The sequence below is a fragment of the Hemiscyllium ocellatum genome, chromosome 33 (genome assembly GCF_020745735.1).
Source record: "Hemiscyllium ocellatum isolate sHemOce1 chromosome 33, sHemOce1.pat.X.cur, whole genome shotgun sequence".
NCBI classification, from domain to species: Eukaryota; Metazoa; Chordata; class Chondrichthyes; order Orectolobiformes; family Hemiscylliidae; genus Hemiscyllium; species Hemiscyllium ocellatum.
Window position 1 is genome coordinate 5,374,724 of NC_083433.1, and position 26,639 is coordinate 5,401,362.

The window sequence follows — 26,639 nt, forward strand, 5'->3', positions numbered from 1 at the left end:
TGTTTGTATGTGCATGCATGTTTATATGTGTGAACGTGTTTGTATGTGTGAACGTGTTTGTATGTGCGAATGTGTTTGTATGTGCATGTATGCTTGTATGTGTGAACATGTTTGTGTGTGTGAATGTGTTTGTATGTGCAAATGTGTTTGTATGTGCATGCATGTTTGTATGTGCAAATGTGTTTGTATGTGTGAATGTGTTTATATGTGCTAATGTGTCTGTATGTGCATGTATGCTTGTATGTGTGAACGTGTTTGTGTGTGTGAATGTACTTGTTTGTATATGCGGGCATATTTGTATGTGCAAATGTGTTTCTTTGTGCAAACGTGCTTGTGTGTGCAAAAGTTTTTGTATGTGCATGCATGTTTATATGTGTGAGCGTGTTTGTATGTGCGAACGTGTTTGTGTGTGTGAATGTGTTTGTATGTGTAAATGTATTTGTATGTGCATGCATGTTTGTATGTGCGAATGTGTTTTTTATGTGCGAACATGTTTGTATGTGTGTGTGTGTTTGTGTGTATGTATGCATTTGTGAGTGCAAACGTGTTTGTATGTGTGTGCATGTTTTGTATGTGCAAACGTGTTTGCATGTGCGAACGTTTGTGTGTGCGAACGTGTTTGTATGTACAAATGTTTGTGTCCATGAACATATTTGTATGTGCGTGCATATTTGTATGTGCATACGTGTTTATGTGTGAGTACGTGTTTGTGTGTGCATATGTGTTTGTATGTGCATGCACGTTTGTATGTGTGTGTGTGCATATGTGTTTGTATGTGCATGCATGTTTGTATGTGTGTATGTGCATACTTGTTTGTATGTGCATATGTGTTTGTGTGTGCATACTTGTTTGTGTGCACGTACGTGTTTGTATGCATGCGTGCCCACCCTAACCCAGCTTACCCACCCACCCTTACCCAATTATACATCTGTAACTTAACCCACTCACTAACCCGCTGTAAAACTGTTTATTCTGAAACATTCCCATGTGCTATTAAATATTTATCCCAATACAGCGACTTGTGCCATAATGAAGGAGAATGTTGGCTTCTGATTTGTTTCTTTTCACTGCTGCCTGTGGGGGTTCCCAGACTGGATTCTGCAGAAGTTGACAGTGGACAATTGGCCAGAAATAGGGGGTAGCACACAGAAGGAGGTATAGGCCACTCAGCCTTTCAAACCTGCTGTACCGTCTGAGGGGATCACCCCTGATCTGGCAGTGACCCCAGTTCCACCTTCCTGTCTGTGGCCTCAATAGCCCTTGGCTCTCAGATCTGTCAATGGAATATAATTGTGTAATTCTGTGTCTGATGGGGGTTGGATAAAGAGAGGAGGGTTCTGGTACTGTTCAGAAAATCTGTGTCCGTGTCTTAATCCAGAAAGCGAGTTAGTAACAGTCAGCACAGAGGCCAATCTTTACTCACTCCCACATTTACTTGCGGAGTCAAAGGTTACAAGCATACACCTCCAAACCCAGAGTTCCTGTAGTGCTGAGGCAGTGTCCCTGCCTCTGAGCCAGAAACCCCAGATGCGAGTCCTACTTGCTCCAGTAGTCTAGCATTGCATACCTGAACACGTTTATTCAAAATATCTCCCCTTTGAACTCCAAGTTTTTGTGGTATGGTGATAGTGTCCCTACCTCTGAGCCAGAAGGCTGGGGTTAAACTCTGACCTTCACTAGAGATGTATCCAAGCAGGGTGATTTAATAAAATATGATGGATTATCAGAGACACGTGGCAATATAGAGTTGAGGTGAAAACCAGATCAGCTACAATCTTATTAATTGATAAAGCAGGAGCTGAGTGGTCTACTTGTTATTGTAGAGTCATCGAGTCATAGAGAGGTTAAGCACAGAAACAGACCTTTCAATCCAACTCATCCATGCCAACCAGATATCCTAAATTAATCCAGTACCTTTTTCCAGCACCTGGCCCATATCCTTCTAATCCCTTCATATTCATTTAACCATCTAAATGCCTTTTAAATGCTGTAATTGTACCAACCTCCACCACTTCCTCTAGCAGCTCATTCCACACATTCACCACCCTCTGCGTGAAAACGTTGACCCATTGGTCCCCTTCAAATCTTTCCCCTCTCACCTTAAACATCCAAACCCATTTCTCACTAATGCTCCCATCCTGTTCAAACAGGGGTCTCCTTATCTGTGATCAAAATTGTAATACCAAAGAATCACAATTAATACATAATTCACAGAAAAAGACCAAGGACAATTTTACCTAAACATTCATAAAAAATAGCAGTGTGCCGTGTGGACCTCAATGGGTTAATCACTATTGAATGTCACAGAGAGAGCAGGAACTGAGATGGTTAGACAGGCAGTGTTTTGAACATATCTTTTTCCTCCTCCCATTCTGGTGATGTCATTGCCTGTCACAGATAGAGAGAGAGAGAGAGGATTTAGCATTAATTTTCTCCCAAACCCCACGGATCGAGAAACCTGCTGGGATTCTGAGGCGAGAGTTCCCAGCCCTCAATCCCTATATCTATAGCGGAGGATGGAACTGAGCTTATTAATTGACATCTTGCAAACTGGTGACCAGGATGCGGTACAGAACGCACTGCTAGAATTCAACAGAGAGGTGAGATGCCTGTCTGAGAGAGAGAGAGAATCACATTTCCAGACTGTTTATAACATACAAATATATCTTTGCGTTACCCTCCCTCTCCTTCCCTCTAGCCCTACAGCCTCTGTCAGGGCTTCCAGCTGCTGACTCTGACCACATAACTGCGAGGGGGGCTTGGGGAGTGGGGGTGGTGTGTTACACATTTTATTTTATAAATAAGACAATTTAACTTGTGCTTTTGGTTAGTGCAGTTAAACAATCCAGGCCACACAAACCAAATTCCTCCCCCCCACCCCCCAGCTTAGATATTTAATCCCCAGGTGGGAATGATCTATTTTTTTTTGGTGGGGTGGGGAGTTGGTGGTAGGAATTACTGAGCTGGACAGTCCACTGGGCTTCGTTTCTGCTGCATTTGACCAAATGTCAGTTTTTTCAGTTTTAAGTCCACCCCTCCCCTCCCTCCCCTAGACTGTATATAAATCCTCAAAACTATTGTTCTGATCTATTTCAATCCATATCTGACCTGCAATGTTAATTCGCTCTAGTTGGGGTGGTTAAACAGATGTGGTTGCAACACCAACTGATTCTCTATCACCCTGGGAGTCACAGGAGGGTTTAACAGTTTTGGTTGCAAGTTAAATAAAAACTAGGATAATTTATTCATCTACCTAATGTATGAGTTCAGTTTTAAACCAATGTATCTTATTGAAGGGAAAGTGTAATGTATTTTAAGGTGTTTGGTCACTCCTTAACGATAGGAGAATGAGAGAATAGACCAGGGGAATCAGACTATTAATGTGACGCTGGGGTCACACCTTACAAAATGCTCCTGATAAGTTATGTAGAAACTTTCCAAACTCCAAATGATTTCCAACCAAATCAAACCTGGGTAGGGCATTTTTAAAATTCATTTGCAAGGCTGTGAATGTCTCTTGTTGGATCATTATTTATTGCCCCGTCCCTAGTTGCCCCTTGAGAAGGTGGGGGTGAGCTGCCTTCTTGAACCGTTGCAGTCCGTGTGCTATGGGTTGACCCACAATGTCCTTAGGGAGAGAATTCCAGAATTTTGACCCAGCGATATTTGGAGACGTCTGTGAGTGACGTGACATTACGAATGGCTGACAATAATCTGGGGGTTGATGTCTGGTTGGATTGGAGTGCAGGCGTAATGAGCTCTCGTTGCTGTTATACTATTTGGTCTCTACACTTACAAAGGGATAGATTGGCGTTGAGATTAAAACTTTACCAGACTGGTCCCTGTACCGAGAGACTGAGAAAATGGAGCTGATATTCTCTGGTGTTTGGAAGAATGAGAGTTGATCTCATTGAGACAGACACGATTCTAAAGGGACCTGACAGGGCAAGTGCTGAAAGCTTCCTTTTAAATTCATTTTATGGAACGTGGATGTCTCTGGCTGGGTCCAGCATTTATTGCCTGTCCCTAGTTGCCCCTTGAGAAGGTGGGGGTGAGCTGCCTTCTTGAACCGCTGCAGTCCATGTGCTGTAGGTAGACCTAAATTGCCCTTAGGGAGGGAATTCCAGGATTTTGACCCAGTGACAGTAAAGGAACGATGATATATTTCCAAGTCAGGATGGTGAGTGGCTCGGAGGGGAACTTGCAGGGGGTGGTGTTCCCATGTATCTGCTGTCCTTGTCCTTCTAGATGGAAGTGGTCGTGGGTTTGGACGATTATCCTTCTGACAGGGGAATCTAAAATATGGGAACACAGCCTCAGGATAAGGGGCTGATCATTCCGGACTGAGCTGTGGTGTATTTTCTGAATGTGAGCGTGCAGTAAAGTGGAGCTGAAAACCAGTGACAGCCATGATTGTATGGAATGGTGAAGCAGATGTGAGGGGCCGAATGGCCTACTCCTGCTTCAATTTCCTGTGGTCACATCCAGAGATGCTTCACACCTTGTCAACATCCCAGATGCAGTTCTGACTTTTCTACTAGTTTGCCGGGAGGAACTTAAATTATTTTGTGGAAAATTATTTCACAGAGAAATTACTAATTTATTTTCACCATTTACACATTCCAGTCTGGTTGGATTAATTCTGAAACACGCATCTTGACTAAGAAATACAGTGTCAATGTGAAATATTTTAACCGGAAATGTTGGTACTTAGAGGAAGTGAAATATGCAAAGCAACTGCATAAGTAATCCCGTTTTACACTGAGGTTGATGTTAAGTCCAATAGGATGCATTCGAAATAATTCCTCTTAATGAAGATCCATGTTTACCATGTGCTGGCAGATGGGATTATTTTCATAGGATCCTGAACTGTGTAAGTAGGCTATTCAGCCCATCGAGTCCATACAGATGTCCCGAAGAACATCCTGTCCAGACCCACCACATCCGTGTAACCTTACATTTCCCATGACCAAATCACCTAGCCTGCACATCCCAGGACACTATGGACAGTTTAACATGGCCAATCCACCCTAATCTGCACATCTTTGGAATCCCATGCAGACACAGAGAGAACTTGCAGAGACAGTCACCCAAGAGTGGAATTGAACCCAGGTCCCTGGCCCTGTGAGGTAGCAGTGCTAGCCACTGTGCTGGATTAATTTGGAATGGCATCATGGTTAGTACAGACATGGTGGGCCGAATGGTCTGTTTTCTATGCTTCTTTCAGTATAATAACCTTCAGGATAAGACGGGAGTAGGTCCCTTTAGCTGTTCCCCATTCAATATAGTAACAGCGGGTTCTCTCCATCAGTGGCATGTTCCTGCCTAAGCCCATCCCTTCGAATGTCAATTATCAATCTCAGCCTCGAGTATACTCGGTGACTGAGCATCAGCAGCTGTCCGGTCTAACAACCTCATTATTGTTCTCAAATCTTTCTGTGAACTCACTCCTCCCTCCTTCCGTGATCCAATCCAACCTCTCCGTGATACCTGATCTCCTGTAATTCCACCAGCCCCATGCGTTCCTGATTCTAATTCCTCCATTATTGGTGTAGCCAAGCCTTCAGCTCCCTGGGCCCTAAACTCTGGCATGCCCTCTTTGATGCCTGTCTGTCAAAACCTCGCTTTGCCTCTTGAATTTACCTTTCACAACCTCCCTCCCCGACCAAGCATTTGCTCATCTGATGTAATACCTTCTTAAGTGGCGTGGTGTCTAGCTTAATGCTCATATGAAGCACTGTGGAATGTTTCATTGCGTCAAGGCTGCTATATAAATAGAACTTGTTGCTGTGAATCTTTGGACTTGTTGTCAATCCTTTGAGTGAAGGAATCTTGCCTCATCTCAGTCCTAAATGGCTGAGTCCTTATCCTAAGGCTGTGACCCCATCTTCTAGCCTGGAGTGGGTTTGGGGATAGTTGACAGTCTCCTAACATTGACCCTGTCAAACCTGGTAAGAATTTCATCTGTTTCAGTGAGCTCCCTTATACAAAGATCAGCCTGACAACTGCAAGGTCAAAAAGGACCTTGCATTTATATATCACCTTTCAAGGCCTTCAGAACTTCACAACCCATTTCCAGGGGTATAGGCACTGTTGCAGTGCAGGAAATGTGTGCACAGCAGGATCCCACAAGCAGCAACACGGTGACTTCCACACAGTCGGGTCCAGCTGTTGGTTGACAGCGGGGTGTAAATTGTTTGTGGCGATCGGGGGAACTTTACAGCAAGTTACTTGCTCACTTTCTGAAGGCAGACTCTGTATGGCAGCTCCGTGTGAAAGAAAGCTCCTGAGACAGTGCGGGGCTCCCTCAGCACCGGCACTGAGAGTCTCCGGCTTGGATCACCGCGTTCAGATCCCAGAGTGAGTCCCCACCCAACAATCTTCTAACATGGGGGTGGGAGGGTCACCCACCGAGCTGCACTCAAGTTACGAGTGTACGTCTGACAGTACATCACAATGTGAGTGATGAGAAAAAGCAGAGCATATGTTTACCAGAGTGATATTGGGAGCCAAGATTTACATTGAGATATATTTAATGTCATGTGTGTTACACGTACAGTGAAAAGTGTTGTTGAGAATCACCACTCTTTGGCGCCATTTTAAATCACAGAAAAAACACAAAATTCAACCAGAAAAATATAGCAATAGAGTTCATCTTTACTTTTCCTTCTTGTTTCATGCTAAATACTGAGAACATGGTGGAACATTCCTTAATGTAGAAGCTTAAGTGACAATTTAATCAGAACTTTCCAGGTATGTAGGGAACACACTGGACAAATAGAGAGAAGCGACTTCTTTAGGGTAAAAACAAGGATTGCAGGTGCTGAAAACCAGAGTTTAGATCAGAGTGGTGCTGGAAGAACACAGCAGGTCAGGCAGTATCCGAGGAAAATTGATGTTTCGGGCAAAAGCTTAGCTTTTTCCTGCTCCTTGGATGCTGCCTGACCTGCTGTGCTTTTCCAACACCACTCTGATCTAGACTCCTTCAGGGTGTCCAGCACTCGGCCGCATTAGCCTGAAAATTTGAGTCAGAACTTTAAGGAGTGAAGTTGTTTACACACAGACAAGACAGTTAGAAGTTTGGAATTCTCTTCCACAAATGACAATTTAAGTCAAACGTTCAGGTTTAGAAATGACAATGTACTGATCCACACTGGACTTGTCTTTTCAGGGATACAAGATGAATTGTGACATTTCCAAACTTGACAGGTTTTTCCTTTTAATTGATTGATTCTAAACCTGATGTTTTTTGAATCATAGAATGGAGGCCATTTGGCCCATCGGACTCTCCAAAGGGCATCCCACCCTGTCCCTGCCTTTCCCAGGGCTAACCCACCCAGCCTGTGCAACCCAGGACACTATGGACAATTTTTACCATGGCCAATCCTTCCTAACCTGCACATCTTTGGATTGTGGGAGGAAAACAGAGCACATCAACAGGGAGAATGTGCAAATTCCACCCAAGCAGTTGCCCAAGAGTGGAATTGAACCCAGGCCCCTAGTGCTGTAAGGCAGCAGTGCTAACCACTGTGACACCTATAGACGTGGGAATGTGAAAAAGAGGGCTTATGGAGTTTGGTCACATACCAGCCATGGTCTTATTAAATAGAGGCAGAACAGATTTGAGGGGTAGAATAGCCTCTGCCATTCCATGGCTCTTCCTTCAGCGGTATCACTTGTTCTCTGTAACAGACATCTCCTTCACATCCCATGAGCCCAGAACACAGGCGATTAGATTTGATTTAATTTCTGTTTGAATTGTAATCTGTTTAGTGTTAAGCGGATAGTGTTAGGTCGGATAGTGTGCAGTCTGTTGATGCAGCCACTCTCAGGAACCCATCCTCCACCATCTCCTAACTGCCGATGACCACTCACAGAGGCCCTTATCGGAAATGCTCCCCCCCCCACCTCCCCTGTCCTGGTAGATGGCTGGAACACAAAGCAACCAGAGCGGCCTTTGATTAAAAAAAAAGGCCATGTCTGACAGAGCAGTGTTTTTTATTCCATTCTCCTAGTTCCTTTGTCTCCATCACATCTGTTCTGATTATACAACCTTCCAAAACAGCGCTGCTAACATGGCTCCTTTCTTCCATGACCATGGTGTCCCACCCACTGTGGGTGACAGGGCCCTCAACTGCATTTGACCTGTCACCCTATTCTTCCACCCTTGACCCTTCCCATCACTCACACCAGCCTGATCGAATACCCCTTATCCTCACTTCCTCTCCCACCCAGCCTCCGCATTCAAAGGATCATTCTCCGCCGTTTTGGATAACTCCAACAGAATGCCACCACCAAGTACATCTTCTCCTCTCTCCCCCTGTCACAGAGATCGTTCGCTCCGGGAAGACACCACTCCTTTCCACCCAACGCCAAACCACACCGCCCCCAACTCCACGGCACCTTCCTATGTAAGTGCAGAAGGTGCAACTCCTGCCCCTTCCCCTCCTCCCTGCTCACCATCCAAACAGTCTTTCCAGGTGAAGCAGCATGTCACCTGGACCTCCTCCAATCCTGTGTATTGTGTTCACTGCACCCAATGTGGCCTCCTCTACACTGGACAAACCAAGCGCAAACTGGGCAACCACTTTGTGGGACACCTCCAGTCTGTGTGCAAGCAGAATCCTGGCCTTCCCGTAGCCGGTCATTTTAACACAGTGTCCTGACCCCATGCCCATGGTGTGTGCCCTCGGCATGCTGCAGTGCCCCAATGAATCAGAGCTCTAACTGGGGGGGCGAGCATCTCATCTTCAGACCAGGCATTTTACAGCTTTCTGGACTCCAAACAGGATGGGGATAAAATGGCCATCAGTTACAAAATGGTAGGGGTGCAGGGGATTGAACAAAATGATTCCAGCCAGTATTTCTGCCTTTCAACCTTCAATATTTTTGTATAAAAGCTGGCTTTTGTTGCAAAGTGCATGCACAGAAGTTCAGAAGCTAAATGAACTTGGCCAGTTTCTCTGCTTTCACTGAATTTGTTCTGTCAAAATGCGTAATTGGTGAGGGATTTATAAACCCATGCAAGTGACCAATAAAAATCATCCCTCAGCCATTATCTCTGAGCTCTTTTCTGGCTGCCAGACAGCGCACTCTGTTGCTATAGTAATTATATTTAAATCGAGTGACACCACTTGTGTTGTAGTGAAGAGGAGTGTAATGGTGTATTTTAATGGAGGCGGGGGTGAGGTGTTAAGGAGGTTGGGTGAGGGAGTCTGTGTTGCCTGGGTGATGGAGTGTCACACCGCGGGATGTAGCTCACAGTGTGTCACAATGGGCTGTGATTTTAGCATTCCCAAATCCCGGTATTCCCGATCTTCCACCAATCCAGATTTTTCAGAAATTTGAAAGGATAATTACAGCACATTTTCCAGTCATGATTTTTAATGGGATTGGACTGACTCTTATAATAAGGCTTCCTGATGAAAGGCTTTTACCCGAAACGTCTATTCTGCTGCTCCTCGGATGCTGCCTGACATGCTGTGCTTTTCCAGCATCACACTCTCGACTCATTCTTACAATACTCCAGTCGCTGTCCTAGACTGACACTCCAGCCCTGCTGAAAGTTTTTCCAGCATGAAGAGAGACCCTTCAGCCCACCATGTCTACACTAGTCATCAAGCATCAAACTATTCAGACAGGGAGGCAATGGCCGACTGGTATTATCATTGGATTGTTAATCCAGAGACTCAGGTAATGTCCTGGGGACTGGGGTTTGAATCCTGTCCTGACAGATGGTGGAATTTGAATTCAGTGGAGAGGGGAAAAACTGGAATGAAGAGTCTAATAATAACCATGAATCGATAGTTGGGAAAAGCTCATCTGCTTCACTAGTGCCCTTTAGGGAAGGGAGCTGCCATCCTTGTCTGGTGTATATGTGACTCCATGCCCACAGCAATGGTGTTGACTCTTAACTACCCTCTGGGCAATAAATGCTGCCGAGGTGAAAGTGAGAATGGAGATTAGAGTCGAGAGTGTGACTCTGGAAAAGCACAGCATCTGAGGATCAGGATTAGATTACTTACAGTGTGGAAACAGGCCCTTCGGCCCAACAACTCCACACCGACCCACCGAAGTGCACCCACCCAGACCCATTCCCCTACATTTACCCCTTCACCTAACACTACGGGCAATTTAGCTTGGCCAATTCATCTGAACTGCACATCTTTGGATTGTGGGAGGAAACCGGAGCACCCGGAGGAAACCCACGCAGACACAGGGAGAACGTGCAAACTCCACACAGTCAGTCGCCTGAGGCAGGAATTGAACCCGGACCTCTGGCACTGTGAGGCAGCAGTGCTAACCACTGTGCCACCATGAATCGACATTTTGGGCAAACACCCTTCATCAGGGATGAGGAATAAATGCTGTCTAGCCAGCGATACCCTCATCCTGTGTGTGAACATAAACAATCCCATTCTCCAGCAATTGCCTGTCAGTATGTCATTACAGTTTCTGCCTGTTCCCACTCTCAGGCAGTGAGTTCCAGGTATCCACAGCTCGTTGGTTTACAATGATTTCTTTCTTCAAATTTCCTCTAAACCTCCTGATCCACAACTTAAAACTGTGCCGCAAGAACTGTGGATGCTGTAAATCAGAAACAGGAAACAGAAATTGCTGGAAAAGCTCAGCAGGTCTGACAGTATCTGTGGAGAGAAATCAGAGTTAACGTTTTGGGTCCAGTGACCCTTCCCCAGAACAGGAAGGGTCACTCAATCTGAAATGTTAATTCTGTTTCTCTCTCCACAAATACTGCCAGACCTGCTGAGCTTTTCCAGTGATTTATGTTTCTCTTTAAAACCGTGCCCCTTTGCTTCCCCAAACTGAGGGGAAATGTTTCATCTAACCCCATGCCTCATTATTCTGCATTCCCTTCATAAATCAACAACCCCTCTCCCCCAACTCCACAGCCTTCTCTACTTACAGGAAAACAACCATAGCCTATCCTGTTTATCTTCATCGCTGAATCGTTCCAGCCCAGGGACCATATTCTGAAACCATCTCCGACACAATCCCATCCTTCCTATAGAGTGGTAACCAGAACTGTACACAGTGCTCCAGCAGTGGCCTCAGTAACATCACATACAGAGTCGAGAGTGTGTTGCTGGAAAAGCACAGCAGGTCAGGCAGCATCCAAGGAGCAGGAGAGTCGACATTTCGCCCTTCATCAGGAAAGAACCCTTCATCATCAGTACATATAGCTCCATCACAACCTCTCAGCTCTTGTATTCAAGGCCTGGATATCCAAAAAGCAAGGCCCCCTAGGCCTTTGTAACCCTCTTATTGAACTGTTCCAGCTGCCTTTAAGGATCTATGGACATTCATTCCCTCTGTACTTCCTAGGATCCTACTGTTCACAGTGTACGCCCTCACCTTGTTAGCCCCCCAAAATACATCATCTGGCACTTCTCAGAATCGATTCCACTTGCCACTGTTCAGCCCCATCTTATTGTCCTGCTGTACTGAAAGGGACGCCACCTTATAGTCTCGAAGATGGGACTCTGTTTCTCTGCACAGCTGGGAAAAGATCCTATGTCGCAGAAGGGCAGGTGCAGGAGTTGGCTATTACGAGGGGGCATAGCTTTAAATTAAGGGGTGGTAGGTATAGGACAGATATTAGGGGTAGATTCTTTATTCAGCGAGTCGTGAGTTACTGGAATGCCCTGCCAGTAGCAGTGGTGGACTCTCCCTCTTTATGGGCATTTAAACGGGTATTGGATAGGCATATGGAGGATAGTGGGCTAGTGTAGGTTAGGTGGGCTTGGGTCAACGCAACATCGAGGACCAAAGGGCCTGTTATGCGCTGTATTTCCTATGTTCTATGTGTTCTCCCTTATATCCTGGGCTAAAATGTATCCGTGTCATAGAATCCTTACAGTGTCGAAGCAGGCTATTTGGCCCATCGAGTCTGTACCAACCCTCCAAAGACCATCCCAACCAGACCCATCACCCTCCCTAGCTCATGGCTAATCCACCTAGCCTGCACAACTGCGGACACTAAGGGGCAATTTCCCATGGCCAATCCATCCTAACCTGCACATCTTTGAACTGTGGGAGGAAACTGCAGACATATGGTGACCATGCCAATTATACAAAGACAGTCACCCAAAAATGGAATCGAGCCCAGGGTGTCTGGCACTGTGAGGCAGCAGTGCTAACCACTCAGCACCTTCACGAAGAGCAAATTATCCAACTGTGATTTCACCATGGCTTGTGGGATCTTGCTGTGCACAACTTGACTGCTGGGTTTGTGGCATTACCACAGCGACCACATAGTCCCTCCTCTCAGCACCTAACGTGGTTGAGCCTTAGAAAAGATCCCCTATCTATAAAATGGCTCATTAAAAACAAGTACACGCTGGTGTCAGAGGAAGTGGTGGAGGCTGGTACAATTGCAACATTTAAGAGGCATTTGGATGGGTATATGAATAGGAAGGGTTTGGAGGGATATGGGCCGGGTGCTGGCAGGTGGGACTAGATTGGGTTGGAATATCTGGTCGGCATGGACGGGTTGGACCGAAGGGTCTGTTTCCATGCTGTACATCTCTATGACTCTATGAATGTAATTTTCTCACTGCATGATATTTTTATCTTTGTGTTTCTCTTTTATATATTAGTATGCTCAGAGCTTCTTTTTCAATGCAGAGGAGAGAGAGGAGAGAAAGGTAAGTGAAATTCAACGGGTTTTGGCAGTTCAGCATTATATTTGAAATCTGTTAGTGTATAAAGTCAGATGTCACCCGAGACCAGGTTATAGTTCAACAGGTTTATTTGAAATCACAAGCTTTTGGAGCTCAGCCCCTTGGTCAGTTTGGGGTTATGGTCAACAAAGACTGGTTGGACCAAAGGGTCATATCTGTGCTGTATGACTCCATGACTGAGAGACAGAGATGTTACCCATTGCTCCCTAAGACCTCCAGGGGTCGCAAGTGAGACAGGACAACATCCAGGTAGCTATTAGAAAGAAGGTTCAAAATGTCTAACTGTCCATTCATCCACCCAGCCGGGCAGCAGTCTGTGTGTGAGTTTTCACTACAGTTTTCACTGTGAGTCAATGATATGTCTTTAAATTTAACTTTTGCATCTTTCCTCCCCCCCCAACTGTCACGTCGGCAGCGTGAGAAACTGGAAGAGGTAAAGAATTATCTCAAATAAAAGCAAAATACCGCGAATAGCTGAAGTTATGAAATAAAAACAGAAAGTGCTGGAGAAACTCAGCAAGTCTGGCAGCATCGGTGGGGAGAGAAAAAAAAAGAGTTAATATTTCATTGAGTCCGAAACGACTCTCTTCAGAGCTGAGTTTGGTCACTTTTTGTTTTTATTAAAGGAATCCCTCCTGTAGTTTAGTCCTCAGTTCTTTCAGCATGACAAACTGCAAAATGTAGCCTTTTATTGCTCCTTCCTTTCTCATAGCAATCCATCCAACGTTGGGATTGCCTTCCCCATGTCTTCCTTGCTTGTTGCTCTCTGCTGTCGTGACTCTGCTGATCAGATAGCTTGCTCCCAGTAAGTTGCTTTATATTTCATCCAATGCATTGCCAAAATTCTGATGTTTGGCTCCAATATATTCGAAAAGGGCTTCTCACAATCTCAGGGCACCTAAAGTGCTGTATAGACAACAAACTACTTTTCCAAGGTGTAGTCATTCCACTAATGTAGGAAACTAGATAGCCAAATGTACACAGCACGATCCCACCAACACTGATAATGACCAGATAATAGTCCGGCTGAGGGTGAAACACTCAAGAGTGTGGTGCTGGAAAAGCACAGCAGGTCAGGCAGCATCTGAGGAGCAGGAGAATAAACGTTACGGGCAAAAACCCTTCATCAGAAATGTGTGTGTGTATGTGAGAGAATGTGTGTGTCTCTGTCAGTGTGTGAGAATGTGTGTGTCTGTGTGTGCATGTGTGTGTCTGTGAGAATGTGTGTCTGTGTGTGTGCGAATCTGTGTGTAAGAGAATGTGTGTGTGAGAGAGAATGTGTATGTGTGTGTAAGATAGGCAGAGTATTTCTCCGTGCATGTGTGTCTGTGTGAATATGTGTGTGTGTGTGCGTGTGTATATATATATATATATACATACACACACATATATATATATATATATATATATGAGAGTGTGTGTGTCTCTGTGAGTGTGTGTATGTGAGAATGTGAATCTGTATGTGTATGAGAATGCGTGTGTCCGTGTGTGTGTGTGTGTGTGCTCGCGTGTGTGTGTGTATATATATATATATATATATATATATGAGTGTGTGTGTCTCTGTGAGTGTGTGTATGTGAGAATGTGAATCTGTATGTGTATGAGAGTGCGTGTGTCCGTGTGTGTGTGTGTGTGTGTGTGTGTGCGCTCGCGCGCATGTGTGTGAGAGAGAGAATGTGTGTTCCTGATGAAGGGCTTTTGCCCAAAACGTTCATTCTCCTGCTCCTCGGATGCTGCCTGACCTGCTGTGCTTTTGCAGCACCACACACTCAACTCTATTCTCCAGCATCTGCAATCCTCACTTTCGCTTAGGTGGAATATTGACCCCTAAACTGGGAATGGACCCTCTGCTTCCCTTTGGAGTGGTATCTCGGGGTCTTTTACAACTGCTGGAGAGAGTTTGGGTTTAATATCACTCCACCCTCAGCACTGCTCAGGTGTGTCTCACAGGACTATTCAGGTTTAAGCCTCTGAAGTTGATGTCAACTGCAAAATCTTCTTCGTCAGCTGCAAGAGTAGAACCCACTGATAATCATTAGCTAATTCAACACAAGAAGACTTTTGGGAATGACCAGTCTGATTTAACATTGCTGACCACTGTGTGGTTGACTGTACTGGACCAACATGGGGGCTAGGGTCCAAATTCTAGCTCACTATAGCCCAGCACTTCTCAAGCTTTTTCTCACTCTCACCCCGTTTTTGGATTTGGATGTTGATGGGAACCCCACCAGGTAGGGTGTAGGGTTGGGAACCCTGCGAGAGGAAGTTGGCTCCTGTATCTGTGGGAATCTCCTCTTCATAAAGAGGCATGTGCTTGTTACAGTTCCACGGTGTCCATTCTGTCTCATGGCCCCCACTTGAACTATTTGCTCCTACTTTGGGTAGCCCTGCTTCAGAGAGACATTGTGCTCCCTGTCGTAGACAATACAGAGCTCCAGACTCTTTTAAAAAAAGCAAGTCCTGTGGATTCTGGAAATCATTTTACAGGGTCCAATATTTACTTCAAATGTTACACTTTATGTTTAGATTATTCTTTCAATTTGTACTCCCTCCCCTCAGCCCCACTCTATCACCCACCTCAACTCCCCCTCGCCACACACGCAAACATGCACACAAAAACACACACACAAATGCGCACACATTCTCTCTCACATACACAAACATGCACACATATTCTCTCTCTCACACACACATATACACACACATTCTCTGTCTCACACACACACATACACACACATTCTCTCTCTCACATACACAAACATGCACACATATTGTCTCTCTCACACACACATATACACACATTCTCTCACTCTCACAGACACACACGTACACACACATACCCACACATTCACACACACACATTTTCTCACTCTCTCACACACACTCACATTGACACACACATTCTCTCTCACACACACTCACAGACGCACACATTCTCTCTGTCACACACACACATTCTGACACACACACATTCTCTCTCACGCACACGCACTCACAGAGACACACATTCTCTCACGGACACACTTACAGAGACACCCACATTCTCACACACACCCACATACACACACATGCTCCCTCACACACATTCATTCACAGAGACACATTCTGACACACACACACACACACACACACACACACACACACACACACACACACACACACACACACACACACACACACACACACACACACACACACACACCCTCTCCCCCACCTCCCCCAAAGGGAATGCCAGATTCAGAAGTAGTGTATGTTTGTTCTGTCTGCTCCACTATTTCTTTATCAATCATGTCATCTACTTCCGGTGTCTTTCTGGACATAGTTCAGGAAAATGAAACGCAAAGAGCACTTTTCCAACTCGGATTCCGACTCTGATTCTGACCATTCAGATGATGCTGAGGTGAAGCTGAGAGAGGTAAGAGGCAGGACTCTTCATTCGGAGGCAGGGCTGGGGTTAGCCTTTTTGGCAGTTTATCTCCCATAAAGTCTTTTACAATAATGTGCACTGTCTGATCCTCTGCTCTGTTATTAAGCCATGCTCTTTATCCTTTCGTGTACATACAAAGGGTTATGGAGCCAAGCTCAGTGAGTGGAGCCATTACAGATCAGCCATGATCCCACCTTGAACTGGTTGATAGTTTCTTTCTGATCAACCTGACCAGGGATGTTGTTACACACCTCTGAAGTAAGTGTGACTTGAACCTACGCACTAGGTGGTCAAAATAGAGTCATGCAACACTGAAACAGGCCCTTTGGCCCAACCTGTCCACGCTGATCAGGCTTCCCAAACTGAACTTATCCCATTTGTCTGCAGTTGGCCCATATCCCTCTAAACCATTCCTATCCAAGTCCCTGTCTAAATGTCTTTTAAACATTGTAACTGCCCCTGCATCCAACACGTCCTCTGGCAGTTCATTCCACACACAAACCACCCTCTGCGTGAAAAATTGCCCATCAGGTCCCTTTAAAATCTTTCCCTGTCACCTTACATCTATGCCCCTCTAGTGTTGCACTCCCCTATCCTGGGAAAACGCCTTGGCTATTCACCCGATCCATGCCCCTGATGGTTTTATAAGCCTCTGTAAGACCACCCCTCAGGGTGGTCCTAACTCCAGGGAAAAAAGTCCCAGTCCATCCAGCCTCTCCTTATAACTCAGACCCTCCAGCCTCGCTAACATCCTTGCCAATCTGTTTTGCACCCTCTCCAATTTAATGACATTGTTCCGAGAGGTGGTGACCAGAATTGTAGACAGTACTCCAAATGTGGCCATACCAATGTCTTGTGTAACCGTAATGTGACATCCCAATTCCTGTATTCAATGCTGTGACTGACGAAGGCAAGCATGCCAAACATTTTCTTCACCATCCCGTGACATCTCTGTCAAGGACCGATGTTCCTGCATCCCGAGATCTCTCCTTTTGACAACACTCCCCAGGGCCCTTCCATTGACTGTGTAAGTCCTGCCTGGTTTGGCTGACAAAAATGCAACAACTTGTACTTATCTACATTAAATTCCATCTGCCATTCCTTGGCCCAGCTGATCAATGTTCTGTTCAATCTTAGATCATCATCTTCACTGTCCACCAGCTTTGATGTCATCCACAAACTTACTAACCATGCCTCTGTATTCTCATCCAAATCACTTCTCTAAACTCCTGGGATTCCCTCCTTAAGGGCATTGTGGGTCTACCCACAGCACACGGACTGCAGCAGTTTTTTAGATTAGATTAGATTACTTACAGTGTGGAAACAGGCCCTTCAGCCCAACAAGTCCACACCGACCTGCCGAAGTGCAACCCACCCATACCCCTACATTTACCCCTTACCTAACACTATGGGCAATTTAGCATGGCCAATTCACCTGACCCGCACATCTTTGGACTGTGGGAGGAAACCGGAGCACACGGAGGAAACCCACGCAGACACGGGGAGAACGTGCAAACTCTACACAGTCAGTCGCCTGAGTTGGGAGTTGAACCCGGGTCTCAGGCGCTGTGAGGCAGCAGTGCTAACCACTGTGCCATCGTGCCGCCCACTAAGTTCAAGAAGGCAGCTCACCCCCACCTTCTCAAGGGGCAACTAGGGATGGGCAAAATAAAGGCTGCCCTAGCCAGAGATACCCATGCCCCACGAATGAATATAGACAGAGCAGAGCAAGCCACATACATCAGTGGGGAGCAGCCTGTCACTGCTAGTATTGGCAACAAGAGGAAGACTGAAAGAGTTGAGGAACATCACAATACGCAGCATATACCAAAGACGTCTGGTGGTGCAGTGAATAGTGTCCCTGCCTCTGAGGCAGAAGCTCCAAGTTTCCAAGTCCACTCCAGGACTCTGAAGCCAAGTGTGTTCATAATCTAGCCAAACAGGTTAAATATCAACTCATCGATCTGTCCAATACCTGTAGTGGACGGTGGGGAGAGTGGGAGAAACCCCTGTGATGGGGAAGGAGTTGGGGCCTGTATTCTGTAGCTCCTGGCTACGATGTGCAGGGAGAAGGTGCCACTGTAACGTGGGAAATGTCTGGGTGAACTGCTCTGAGGTAGGGTCTGTTATGGACTAGGAGAAAGTGAGGTCTGCAGATGCTGGAGATCAGAGCTGAAAATGTGTTGCTGAAAAAGCGCAGCAGGTCAGGCAGCATCCAAAGAGCAAGAAGGGCTCATGCCCGAAACGTCGATTCTCCTGCTCTTTGGATGCTGCCTGACCTGCTGCGCTTTTCCAGCAACACATTTTCAGCTCTGTTATAGACTAGGCCAGACCACTCAAAACATTCTTAAGCAGGCAGCCCAGACCATAACTTTGCAATTTGTTTCAATAAGTGTAGAAAATTACCCGGAGTAATTTAGCCAGGTTGACTACCAGGTTTCAAAACAGACAGAAATTTGTTCACAAAATTTCGCAATGAAACACAACAAACAGAACAACGCACCCCTACAGAACTAAGTCTATCCAAACTAGACTTAATTATGCTGTTCTGAATATACACAACAGTCTGAATACGCACACCTCCTTAAAAACCAGTAAGAAAATGGAATAAGTCCTTACAGGTTGAAGTTAGAAAGGCAGAACAACGAAGAGTTTAGCAACCTCTTTCGCCACAGCTCACTATTGGATTCCAAACTAGTTTTGAGCTAAATTGCTCAGCTAGAGAGCTGACCACTCCCCTTTCATTATACAGGTCACTTCTAAAACATGACCACTTGGGCCTGAAATCTCATCTGTTTACATATAAACAAAAGACCTCGCCATATCCATTCATCTCTGTACCAAACCAGTCTAATCAGAACCGGGAGTTGTTTACGACCCCACTGGGGAAAACCAAGGATACAGTCTCCTTGACAAAAGGAAGAGCTTTTAGAAAAGAGGGACCAGGTTTGTGACAGGTCACTGGACCCGAAATGTTGACTCTGTTTCTCTCTCCACAGATGCTGCCAGACCTGCTGAGTTTCTCCAACAATCTCTGTTTTTGTTTCAGATCCTGGTAAATCTCCTCTGCACTCTCTCCAGTGCAGGCACATCCTTCCTACAGTACTCCAGCTGTGGTCTGACTAACCATTTTGGACAGGAGCTGCATAACCTCCCAGCTCCTGTATTCTAATCCCTTTTTCCAGCTCTTGACCCAAAGCCCTAAACGTTGTGGCAGTGCAGGTGAATATCTAAATACGGTTTTAATGTTACGAGATTTTCTGACTCAAACCCACAGCCTTTCAGGCAATGCCATTGTAGATTCCACCCACATTCTGGATGAGAAAAGAACCTCCTCAACTCTCCTGCCGGCCCCCTGCTTCATACCTTAGATTTTTGCCCCTGGGGGTTGACTCCCCTACTAATGTTCCTTCCTGTCCACCCTCAGAGCCTTATATACCTCCATCAGATCCCTCCTTAATCTCCCCTGCTCCAAGAAAAATAATCCTGGAGTGATTAAAACGAGGTCAACCAGGTTTATCTCATAGAATATGAGTTCCCTGATTGGGGCTGTTAATCTGGTCCAATCAGGGAGCCCTGGCTGACAGATACAAACAGGAGTGTCAGGGGTTCTACTCACTCTGAGAGCTGACTCTGAGGGAGCTGGATCAGTGTCAAGGACTCTCCGTGTGTAACTAAAGGGTGACTTGGTCACACAATAGCGGCCTCTGTGGAGTCATTTCAAACCCCAGCCTATCCAAACGCTCCTCATAACTCAGGTCCTCCAAGCAACATCCTGGTAAATCTCCTCTACACCCTCTCTAATGCAATCACATCCTTAAACCTCTTGAGCATAGGAGAATGAGAGGAGATCCATTTGAGATCTGTAAGATGCAAAAGGGGATTGACAGAGTAGACATAGAGAGTATGTTACTTCGTGGGGAAATCTAGAACAGATGGTCACAGATTTAGGAAAAGGAGTGGCCGATTTAAACCAGAGATGTGGAGAAATCACTTCTCTCAAAATCTGTAGAATTGATGGAATTGGACACTGAGTGAATTTAAGGAGGAAATGGATAGATTTTTAATTAGTTACAGGTTGAAGGGTTACGGACAGCGGGCAGGAGACTGGAGTTGAGGCAGAGATGAGATCAGCCACAATTGTATAGAATGGGGCAGCAGGTTGGCAGGGTTGAATGGCCTACTGCTCCTAGCTCTCACCAACTGCATGTGTTACTGCGGAAGGGGACAGCCTGCTGTGTGTTCCCATGTACACTGCGGCAAGGAACCGGCCGACTGCAGCTGGGATAAGAAGGAATACCTTTTGTCAATGTTTTCTGAAAGGAGGACTTGAGTAGAGGGGCTGGGAATCCTTGCTGTGGTTGTACAGGCCTTGTATTGTGTATTGTGTGCAGTTCAGTCTCTTTATTTGAGGAAGGATGTCCTGGTGCTGGAGGGAGAGCAGCCAAGCTTTACCAGACTGAATCCTGGGGTGGCAGGACTGTTGGAGGAAGAGAGACTGGATTGGTTAGGACTTTATTCACGGGGTGTAGAAGAATAAAGGTGGAGTCTCATAAAAACCTTCAAATTTCTAACAGAATTAGACAGGATGGATGTTCCCGATCCAGAACAAGGTGGACATAGTCAAAGGATACAGGGTTGGTCACTGGGACTGAGCTGAGGAGAAGGGTCTTCCCCCAGAGAGTGGGGAGCCTGGGGAATTCTCTGTCATAGAAAGCGTTTGAGGCCAAAACATTGAATATTTTCAAGAAGGAGTTAGATATAGCTCTTAGGGCTAAAGGGATCAGAGATTATGGTGGAGAAAGTGGGAACAGGGGACTGAGTCGGATGATCAGCCATGATTGTAGAGAATGGTAGAGCAGGCTGGAGGGGCTGAATGGCCTCCTCCTGTTCCTACTTTCTTGGTAACTGTGTGGCGTTTTCCAGTTGTCGTCCTAACCGGCATTTGGTTCTGTTTCAGAAAATCGGGGAGCTGCTGATCGATTCGCTGAGCTGGGACCTTCAGCCCTGCTGCCGGCTGGTGATCCTGGAGGCGATTCGCATCCTGTCACGGGACAAGCACGGCCTGGCGCCCTTCGCCCGCACCAACTCGATGCGCCTGCTGGCCCGGCTGGCCGGACTGGAGGCCACGGAGGACGGCGGCCTCCTTCCGGAAGCTTCCGACGGCGAGGTGGCCTGCGAGGCCCTCAAGTGCCTGTGCAACACGGTCTACAACAGCGAGGAGGCCCAGGGCATGGCGGCTGAGGAGGTGCGGCTGATCGGCGGCTTGGCCCGTTGCCTGAAGGCAGACGGTGGGGCACCAGATACCGGCCGCCGCGGCATCACCCGCTTCTACGAGCTGCGGCTGACCTTCCTGCTGACCGCCCTGCGGCTGGACATCCGCAGGCAGCTGGCCCACCAGTTCCACGGCGTGGCCTTGTTGGCGGACGCCCTGGAGACCACCCTGGGCCTGCGGTGGCTGGATGTGCACGAGGTGGCCGCCTCACGCTCCGGGGAACCCCTCCCACGCGATGTGACCGAGCGAGCCATGGAGATCCTCAAGATCCTCTTCAACATCACATTCGAGACCAGCAAACAGCAAGTGGATGAGGCAAGGATCCCGTTATCGCGCAAGGCAGGGTGTGGGGTATGGGGACGTGCGGAAAGGGGCCTGAAGGGGGAGCGACAGCAAAGCAGCATGGGGGTGTCGCTCACCAGGCAAAGTTGATTGCCGATGTGCAGCTAAGAGTCTACCCCATTGCTGTGGACCATGTGTAGGCCAGACCAGGTAAGGATTGAAGATTCCCTTCCCTCAACAGACAATAGTGAACCAGATTGGATTAGATTCCCTACAGTGTGGAAACAGGCCCTTCGGCCCGACAAGTCCACACCGACCCTCCGAAGAGTAACCCACCCAGACCCATTTCCCTCTGACTGATGCACCGAGCACTATGGGCAATTTAGCATGGCCAATTCACCCTACCCTGCGCATCCTTGGACTGTGGGAGGAAACATGAGCACCCGGAGGAAACCCACACAGACACAGGGAGAACGCGCAAACTCCACACAGACAGTCACCCAAGGCTGGAATTAAACCTGAGTTTTATTTTTCGAATTCATTGATGGGCTGTTGGCGTCTCTGACTGAGCCAGTATTTTTTCCCCATCCCAAGTTGCCCAGATGGTAATTAAGAGTCAACCCCATTGCTGTGGGTCTGGAGTCACATGTAGGCCAGACCGGGTAATGTTGACAGATTTCCTTCACTAAAGGGAACCAGATGGGTTTGTATATTCCGATAATTGACATTGGTCACCTCCTAATTAAAGATTACTCAGTTAGAAAAGGAGGGGAGTGGAGGGAGGCAGATTAAAGCAAGAGGCCTGCATTTATGTAGCACCTTTTCACAACTTCAAGTGGTCCCAAAGCATTTCACCAGTCGGCGAGGTACTCCTGACCAGATGGCGGAGGTGGGGGAGGTGGTGGTAGTTGGGGGGGGTGGTTTGCACTTTGGGGAGGGTCATTGTTACCATGTAAGGTGGGCTGCACACAGCAAGATCCCACAGGCAGCCATGGATTAACTGGCTAGATAAATCCCCCTAACATTGTCCGGTCAAGAGCTAGATACTGTCCAGGGGACCAGGGAGAATTCTCCTGTTGTTATATAAGTTGACAGTACAGTGGCACACGAGGACGTTAACAGCGTGTCACCACCCATGACCTGACAGGGTGGATGCTGGGAGGACATTGGACCCCACTGAATAGTCTCGAGCTGGGAACTGAGGGAGGGGTTGAGGTGAAGCTCAGATTCAAGATGAGGGCTCCCCCATTTAAGATGGAGCCGGGAAGGAAGTTCTCCTCCCAGGGTCTGGTGAATCCCCTTCCCCAGTGATAGGGACAGGTCGCGTTTTTGGAAGTAGATGGATTTTCCATTGACCAGGGAGTCCAGGATTATGGGGGAGGGCAGAAACCATAGAGTTAAGGAGTAGCCATGACCTCATTGACTGATGAAGTGGGGTGGGCGGGGTGGGGTGCTGATGGCCTTCCTTATTTCTTGACTTGCGTCGCACTCTTTAACGTGTCTGTGTTCTTGGCACCGTGAGGGAGAGCTGGTGGGCCCAGCCTTTGACATGTCTGCTGTCCACCAACAGGAGGATGCTGCTCTCTACCGCCACCTGGCAGCCATTCTGCGCTACTGCCTGCTGACTGACAGTGACAGCAAGGAGCAGACACAGGAATTTCACGGGTAAGAATAGTCAGGTATTTCCTCCTGACTTGTGCTCTATTTTCTTGTAAGGATGCCTTTATAATGGGTTTGTCTTTCTCTCCTTCTCTCACTTCAAGAGGATTCAGGCTGTGTCCCAGAGATTCCAGTTTCTCAGCAGTGCCTTCCACTGGTGCCTGTTTGTGAAAGCAGATGTAAAGAAAGAGTTGCATTTTGTTCAGTCATAGAATTCTCGCAGCCCAGAAGGAGGCCTTTCGGCCCTTAGTGCCTATGCTGGTACTCTGCAAGAGAAAGTCGGAGGAGAAAGATTTAGAAAGGACCAGAGAGGCAATTTCTTTCACACAGGAGGTGACTGTATGTGGAATAAACCAGCAGAGGAAGTGATGGGTGTGGGTACAGTTACAACATTTAAAAGACATTTGGATAGGTACATGGAGGGTTAGAGGATTGTGGGCCAAACACAGGCAAATGGGGCTAGTTCAGTTTGGGAAAGTTGGTTGACATGGACGAGTTGGGCCGAAGGGTCTGTTCCTGTGCTGAATGACTCTATGACAAGCAGATACAGGGGAACACAACCAATTCCCCTCCGAGCCACTCCCCATCCTGACTTGGAAATATATCGCTGTCACTGGGTCATAATCCTGGGTCTTCCTCTGTCGGGGTGGCATGATGGCACAGTGGTTAGCACTACTATCTCACAGCACCAGGGATCTGGGTTCAATCCCAGCCTCGGGTGACTGTCTGTGTAGAGTTTGCACATTCTCCCTGTGTCTGTCCGGGCGGTCTGGTTTCCTCCCACAGTCTAAAGATGTTCAGGTAGGTGCATTGGCCGAGCTAAATTGCCCATAGTGTTAGCGCATTAGTGGTCAAGAGTAAATATAAGGTGAGGAATGGGTCTGGGTGGGTTACTCTTTGGAGGGTCAATGTGGACTTGTTGGGCCAAAGGGCCTGTTTCCACACAGTAGGGAATCTAATATTAAGGATATTATGGGTTTGCCTACAGCACATGGACTGCAGCGGTTCAAGAAGGCAGCTCACCCCTACCATTCCAAGGGGCAATTAATTCCCTCCAGTCCTGTTGTGCCACCTTATCCCGGAGGTCCTGCAGACATTTTCTTTTCCTTTCTGCCTGCACCACCCACTTGAGCAGTTAAATGGCTGACCCCCAATAACCCAAGGGAAATACTTTACCCCGAGTCACCCAGAGGGTTATAAATCTGTGGAATTCCTTGCCCATGGAAGTTGTTGAAGCTCCTTCAGTAAACCGTTTTCAAGTTAAGGTGGATTTTTTTTTTGAACAGTAAGGGAATTAAGGGATACTGTGAGAGGGTGGGTAAGTGGAGATGAGTCCACAATAAAGACCAGCCCTGATCTTATTGAATAGCGGAGCATGCATGATTTGCCAGACGGCCTACTCCTGCTCCTTGTTCTTATGTTCTGATGTAAAGCCCCATTACTGATTTAACCCTTCACCTTGAAGCAGTGCTCCCTCGATCTTCACCCTCCCATGGAGAGGACTGCTTTTTGGATGCAGCTCATGAAGGAGTTTTGACATTTTGTTATTTGTCCTGGAAGGGCATCGCCATTGAGCTGAGCAAATTTGCTTCTATCTTCCACTGATTCTTATTCCTCAACACTGCAATAAGGGGTTGGGTATTTTACTGGGAGTGCAATAGATGGAAAGGGACTGATAGCAACCTTTACCTCATTTCCAAGCTGGGTGAAGGACCGTAGCCAGGTGAGTTCTGGTTATCACTGAGTACTTAGATTTGGGACTGACTGGAAACTGACAAGTCCAGTTCTGGTTGTCCTGTTATAGGAAGGATATTATTAAACTGGAGAGAGTTCAGAAGAGATTTACTGGGATGTTACTGGGAATGAAGGCTTTGAGTTATCAGGAGAAACTGGATAGACTGGGATTTGGAGGTTGAGAGATGATCTTATAGAAGATTATGAAATCATGAGGGGTATAGATACGGTTAATCATAGTTGTCTTTTCCCTAGGGTGGGGGATTTCAAGGTTAGGGGTTATATTTTTAAGGTGAGAGGAGAGAGATTTTAAAAAGACATGAGGGGCAAATATTTTACACACAGGGTGGTCCGTATGTGGAATGAAACATAGAAACATAGAAAATTACAGGGCAGTACAGGCCCTTTGGCCCGCGATGTTGCGCTGATCCAAGCCCACCTAACCTACACTAGCCCACTTTCCTCCATATGCCTATCCAATGGCTATGGAAATTCCTGAGGAAATGGGGATGCGGGTACAGTTACAATATTTAAAGGACATTTGGATAAATACATGAATAGGAAAAGTTTGGAGGGATATGGCCTGGGAGCAGGCAGGTGAGACCAGTTTAGTTTGGGATTATGTTCAGCATGGACTGGTTAGGCCAAAGGGTCTGTTTCTGTGCTGTATGACTCTATGACTATGACTCTACAAGTGGAATTCAGAAAGAATTTGTATTTCTGTAGCACCCTTTACAATCTTAGGATATCCCAAAATCCTCTATGACCAATGAAGTACCACTGCAAGTGCAGGAGTTCTGTGCACAGCAAGATCCCATGAATATAAATGTGATAAAGACCTGGTTGGCTCAATTTTGTTTTTGATTCATTCATGGGATGGAAGTGTCATTGACTGGGACCATCCCTAATTAGCCAGAGGGTAGTTATGAGCCAACTATATTGTTTTATGGGTGTGGAGTCACATGTAGGCCGGTTCGGGTAGGAACAGCAGATTTCCTTCCCTGAAGGACAGGAGGGAATCAGATGGGCTTTCAGAACAATAATCACTGTTAGGCTCATTTTCCAGCTTCAGATTTTTAATTCAGATCAGATTTCCCACATCAGCCCACGATAGGATTCGAACCCACACCCCCAAGTACATGCAGTCATAGAGTCATGGAGTCCCACAGCACGGAGACAGGCCCTTCAGCCCAAAATGGTCCATGCCGACCAAAATGTCCATCCACACCTAGCCCCACTTCCCTGCACTTGGCCCAATCCTTCTAAACCTTTCCGATCCATGTATTTGTCCCAAGTGCCTTTTAAATGTTGTTAATGTACCCGCCTCAACCACTTCCGCTGGGAGCTCATTCTATATGCATGCAACACTCTGCGTGAAAACGTTGCCCCTCAGGTTTCCCTTTTATTCTTTCCCCTTTAACTTTAACTGATGCCCTCTGGTCCTCAATTCCCCAACCCTGGGAAAATGACTGAGTGCATTCAGCCTATCCATGCCTCTCATGAACTTATACACCTCTATAATGTCCCCCCTCAGTCTCCTACGCTCTAAAGATAAAGGTCC

General features: G+C 46.7%; 1 protein-coding gene across 1 annotated transcript in view; it reads left to right on the top strand.

Annotated features, from left to right (window-relative positions):
• Positions 1–2,414: 2,414 nt before the first annotated feature.
• LOC132831519 (synembryn-A-like) overlaps positions 2,415–26,639 on the top strand; it is a 36,477-nt gene continuing 12,252 nt past the window's right edge. The window contains exons 1-4 of the mRNA XM_060849714.1: positions 2,415–2,600; positions 12,618–12,665; positions 21,089–21,718; positions 23,256–23,350. Of these exons, the coding sequence (XP_060705697.1) occupies positions 2,517–2,600; positions 12,618–12,665; positions 21,089–21,718; positions 23,256–23,350 (857 nt within the window). The 5' untranslated portion in view covers positions 2,415–2,516. The remainder of the gene's footprint in view (positions 2,601–12,617; positions 12,666–21,088; positions 21,719–23,255; positions 23,351–26,639) is intronic.